This window comes from Mandrillus leucophaeus, unplaced genomic scaffold, assembly GCF_000951045.1.
Source record: "Mandrillus leucophaeus isolate KB7577 unplaced genomic scaffold, Mleu.le_1.0 Scaffold99, whole genome shotgun sequence".
NCBI lineage: Eukaryota > Metazoa > Chordata > Mammalia > Primates > Cercopithecidae > Mandrillus > Mandrillus leucophaeus.
In genome coordinates, this window is record NW_012110807.1 from 205,998 (window position 1) to 211,963 (window position 5,966).

The 5,966-nt window shown below is 39.9% G+C and overlaps 1 protein-coding gene across 3 annotated transcripts in view; it reads right to left on the reverse strand.

Moving 5' to 3' along the window:
• The window catches only part of NUP214 (nucleoporin 214kDa), a 127,063-nt gene that overhangs the window by 60,075 nt on the left and 61,022 nt on the right, over positions 1–5,966 (reverse strand). For all 3 annotated transcript variants that reach the window (XM_011971143.1, XM_011971141.1, XM_011971142.1), the window contains exons 25-26: positions 3,145–3,220; positions 1,046–1,124 (exon numbers count right to left, since the gene is read on the reverse strand). In XM_011971143.1, the coding sequence (XP_011826533.1) occupies positions 1,046–1,124; positions 3,145–3,220 (155 nt within the window). The remainder of the gene's footprint in view (positions 1–1,045; positions 1,125–3,144; positions 3,221–5,966) is intronic.

The following is a 5,966-nucleotide window of genomic DNA, read 5'->3' on the forward strand; positions in this document are numbered from 1 at the left end:
TGATCCGCCCGTCTCGGCCTCCCAAAGTGCTGGGATTACAGGCTTGAGCCAACGCGCCCGGCCAAGTTTTTGTATTTTTTAGTAGAGACGGAGTTTCACCGTGTTAGCCAGGATGGTCTTGATCTCCTGACCTCGTGATCCACCCATCTCGGTCTGCCAAAGTGCTGGGATTACAGGCTTGAGCCACTGCGCCCGGCCTGAAGTTCAATTTCTAACAGAATTTGCTTGAAGGCCCACTTAAGAGCATGACTGAAACAAACGCCAGAATCCATCCAGAGTGTTGTAAAAATTCAGTACTGCAGACAGCACAAGACCCTTGCAGCAGGAAGTAATACATACCAAATTAAGTAGCCTATAATAAAGGAGCCAACAAAAGGGGACACTGAGGAAGACCCACATTCTGCATCAAATTGGTTTGGGCAATGACACTTGGACAAAGTGTCTGGTCAAAACACTCATGGTTACTGTGAAAACCAAATTAAGAATAATTATGTTTGAGTGAGTGTAGGAGAAGTTATGTGAAGCCATAAAATCTCATAATAGGGACTCATTATATACACTGAGATCTTACAAATCTGTTTTACTTTCTCTACCTTACAGGTTTTTGAATTGGCACTGTGGACCAACAGAATTTTTAATTCCTTTGAGTGGAAGAAATAGCGTTTAGCATTTTGATCCATTCCGCTCTCAACTGTGATCATCCAGCAAGGAAGAAAAAGATAATACTATTGCTCCATTTTAGGAAAAGAATTTAAAGGGAGGTTTTTCTCCTATTGCTCTATCATCTTTCAAACTAACCTCAAAATTTCAGAAGTCTACATAGCCACTGAAGGGCATACTAATTTTCTAGAAATTCTTCATTAGCTGAATGAAGTCTTTCAAATATGATCTCTTGTCTATAGTCATACTACCCTAAATGCTCCCAATCTCATCAAATGTGACTCCTGTTTCCTATGGCAACTGTTTCAGTGATCTAGAACAATAACCCCTATTGTGAAGTGCTTCTTTCACCATTATTTTCAAGAAAACAAAAATGTAAACTGACCTGAAGCTTTGTCACCAGATGGTAACTGACCGGATACTGGTGTAGGCCCAGATGGCTTAAGGGAATTTATTAGAGACCCCTATAACAGAATACAAGCAAAATGTTTATGTTAAACCACTAACCATCCTTTGTAACAAAGAAATATGCAAAATGTAAACATAAAAGTGTAATTTAAAATAAGCAAGCACACTTTTAGTTAAATTACCAAAAAGAAAAAGAAAGGAAACAAAAAAAAAGGTCTCAATTTAAGTTAACCATGTGTAAGATCATATTAAAGGATGAAAACAGGCTGGGCGTGGTGGCTCATGCCTGTAATCCCAGCACTTTAGGAAGCCAAGGCGGGCAGATCACAAGGTCAGGAGATCGAGACCATCCTGGCTAACATGGTGAAACCCCGTCTCTACTAAAAATACAAAAAATTAGCCGGGCGTGGTGGCAGGCGCCTGTAGTCCCAGCTACTCAGGAGGCTGAGGCAGGAGAATGGCATGAACCCGGGAGGCGGAGCTTGCAGTGAGCCGAGATCATGCCACTGCACTCCAGCCTGGGTGACAGAGCGAGCCTCCGTCTAAATAAATAAATAAATAAATAAATAAATAAAGGATGAAAACAGAAATACTCTGCAAGCTCCAAGAAGGCAGTCACACTGGCCTAGTTCACGGCTATCTTCCCAGTGCCTAGCACAGTGCTTAGCACATCAAAAGCACTTGAATATTAGGTAGACAAATTAACGAAGGAGTAAATGTATAAAATTGTTCTAGCTCTCAAAGCATGTACAGTAAGGTTAAACGCAAAACTGTTTGACTTATCCATCTCCAGTCAATGTTCCTTCACTCATCATGATTTATGCCTTATCATGTGTTTTCCATGGTGAACACAAATACCTCCAGAAGAAAGATCAAATGCTAAATGCTTAAATGCCATTTTAAGTTATGGTAAACTAAGGAACAGAGGCAAGTTTGAGAACTTACAATAGGCAGGCTCTGATACCCAGTCTCAAATTCTGATCCCTAACACAAACTACTCATAATCAGAGACAGATGTAAGAGTAGCAGAGAAACCAGAATTTCCTAGGAAGAGTTTCAGCACTAGCCTGACTGACCTTCTAACCATCCCCTATCACTTTTTTCTGGATTGTTTAACTGTTTGCAGTATCACCGATTTTTCTAAGGGACAATGTTTATCAGGCAAAAGCTTCAAGCTAGACAAGCTAGACATAATATCACTAAAAATATGTAAACTCTGACAAACAGGGATTGCAGGAGAAAACCAGATAACCTACACCCCAGACACTGGTACTATAAACTGAGTAATGAAACAAGCAATGGACAGGAGGAAGTCAGAAGTCTTGGGACCCAGCTCTGGTTCCACCATTTACCAATCATGAGAGTTTGCGTTAGTCACTCAATCCTAGGCTGTGTCACCAGTGAGATATATCTAAACACCTATCCTCCCGCTGTACATGGTTGTTGTATGGATTAACTGAGATAATGTGAAAGTAAACTGCAAAGCAAAATACCTCATATAAAAATGTATGGTATTAGAATTATGACCCCAAACTACTAGGTGCAGAATGTTAAATGGCCTATGAAGACAATATCAGGTTCTGACTGACCTATTCTGATTAACAGCCAGGTTAAGACTGGCATAAATTGTAGGGAAAGGATTATGGGCCTTTATCAGACTTATAGTTCATTTAAACAAAGTCAAGACTTAAAAACAGTACGGTCTTCACTTACAAAGGCAGACGCAGCATCAATGTTAAAAGTAAAACTCAGGCTGAGTACGGTGGCTCACACCTGTAATCCCAGCACTTTGGGAGGCCGAGGCAGATGGATCACCTGAAGTCAGGAGTTAGAGACTAGCCTGGCCAACGTGGTGATACCCCTCTCTACCAAAAATACAAAAATTGGCTGGGCGTGGTGGTGGGTGCCTGTAATCCCAGCTACTCAGAAGGCTGAGCCACTAGAATCACTTAAGCCAGGGAGGCAGAGGTTGTGGTGAGCCAAGATCACACCACTGCGCTCCAGCCTGGGCGACAGAGCGAGACTGTGTCTCAAAAAAAAAAAAAAAAAAAAAAAAGGTAAAAATCAGTAAGTTACCTGCTTGGCTTGGTTAGCGGCCACTGGGGTCAACACTGGGTGAGGTGTTTTGGCTGTGGAGTAGGGCACTGAAGAACTGAAAAACACACAAAGCATATACTCAGAGAAAGGCATGACTAGGTAAAAATCACATTCATTCTCAAGCCAACCTTCTGTCCAATATACGATACCAGTTTTGGGTAGGATACAGCTGTGTGGGACCCCAATCCAACTGATTTGACATTTTTTTGAAGAATAAATTTTAAAAATGAACTTTGGGTTTTTAGCATGAAAGGCAAAACAGTGGCCTTAAAACTTATTTCCTTTCTGCAATTCTAAGAAAAAAATTAGTAACCATTCAGAACTAGATCTTTTTGTTATCCAGAGTATAAGCCCTCCTCCTCCCTGGCCCTTCCCCGTACTGTAGACCACATGAGGAATTCCTGATTCTCTAACCTAAGCCGGCTCTATGGGAAGCATTCTCACTGCTACCTATGCATCCAATTCGCTGCTACCCCAAAGGTGCTATCTAAAGAGATCTTAGCTTCTCACAGCAGCTATCCCCAGGGCTCACCAGGTCAGCATTCAAGGGATTCAAATGTACCACCGTTACATTCCCAACCTATGTCTTTGCTACAGCATGAAAAGTATACCCCTAGTCACAGAAAGAGCTCTCATCACCTTTTGTTAACTCTGAAGTAGGTGAATACTGTATGTGAGGAACTGTTATTTCAATAACTAGTGTTCACATAAGGGAAAACTACCTGTTAGTGCAAACATACACAAAAGTTCTTAGCTCCTAGGGGTAATTTTTTCAATCACTTTATCTGTTGTCAGCCCAGCGCTACTCTGACTGGTATATATAGCAGTAGTTGCAGGACTTGGTTATTTTTCAGAACTCCCCTAGATTTAGGGAGGATTCATATTTTCCATCAAAAAATTAACTTAGAAGATAAAAGGTCAGTGCCTTACAGAAGAAAATTATCAAACTTAAAAAACCTTACAAGCACACTGAGATTCTCCACTGGAAAAACACAGGAACCTTCCTAAACAGACTTTGATTTAGAGAGAAGGAAAAAAGGAACTTATTTTCAATGAAACAAAACCCGTTTCATGCTTCTGCTGAAGCCAGGAGCAGCCATAAATATGCATCTCTCTGGAGAAACACATCCCTGTTCCCCTGAGATAGTTTACCAACCAGGCAATATAGGTACAGCGTTCCCCCCTCACCTCTGCCGAATCTATACCAGAGGAAAAGAATGTGTGAGTGAGACTGCTGGGCCCTGAGCAATACCTGGGCAGACACAGGAGACTTGCCTAGAGAAGAGGCTGGAGCTCACAAGGATCACAAGGGAAAGGAAACTCTTGTATGCTTTCTCAAAGACAAACAAATCAGAAATAAAAATAAAAGCAGCAATTTATCCAAATTTTAGAAATTTTTTTATAGCCAAAAATTCCGTTGTGACATGATACTAAATTATGCACAAATAAGACTGAGTGTAATTATTGTTCTATTTACTTGTGATAATGCTATGTATCTCCTGGGTATCCTAAATCCCCAAATACACAAAATTAGGATTCACAATACCTACACACCATGTGACACCCCTGCAGAGAAATGCTGTTCAGTGCAATCAGCCAGTAAACCAACTAACAAATCAGATCCAAGAAATCTCTATCAAGATCCAAGACAGCAAACAGAAAAAAACAGTATACTCTCAAACAAATATGTTCAACCGTTTGTGCATGATCATGAACCAAAGCAATGGAAATCAATAGCCAGAAATGATCAAGGGATAGAAAAGCCAAATTCAGAAGTACCCATATTTTAGATGACTTTATTCTACTTTTTAGCAATATGGAGCTGAAAAATACCAGAAATTCATCTTGATATTCTTTGTTCTACACATGAAAAGCAAAATCAAAGGACTATAAGAAGAAAATGGTGCCGTAACAGAGCCCCAAAGAGACATCTCTTTACTGAGGAGGTCTACAAACGACACTGACATTTCCCGCAACACTAAAGCTCCTGCTTCAGAAATGAGGGACAGAGGCACAGGTCACTAAGAGTTTGGAAACTTGGGTTCTTGGAGAAAAATAAAACACAGAAAAGTCATTTTTTTCTGATTTCGGCCACACATTACCAGCACTACATGCCAACACAGGCAGACAAATGCACACATGTTCTATGGATGTGTACTCTACACACAATAATAAAGTTGGGTTGTGAAGCATTAAAATGTCACCTAGGACCTTTGCTATTGGTCCCTTCAACTTTAATGAACTTCAACAAGGTAAATACTCATCCCATTGTTGTGAAAAGCCTCAACTCCGTGTAACTTATTTCAGGATTTTAAAAAGCATAAAAAACGAGAGACCTGATTATATTTTATTTTGGTAAATCTTAATCACTATTACATGTATCTTTTCATATATACTCATGTATGAGAGAGTGGAACTTATCAAGAGTAACTGAAGAAACAAAGAAATCAACAGGAAAAAAGAATGAAAATGATAGAAGATACTGAAAACAAACACTCCATATTCAATTCTTGGGAGTTTTTGACATCTGTCGATGGAAATATAACTGCCAACTATTTTCTCCATTGGTAAATTTAATGTCTTCATAGACACATTCTTTAAAATAGTATCCAAAAGTTTGTTAAAGCAAATTGTATTTCCTGCATGAATGTTTAGATGCTAAGTAACTTAAATAATGTAAGACGCAACTACATTAGAACTTTGAAAAAACCCACATTAAATACGAAAAAACAGGCCAGGCGCAATGGCTCATGCCTGCAATCCCAGCACTTTGGGTGGCCGAGGTAGGTGGATCACTTGAG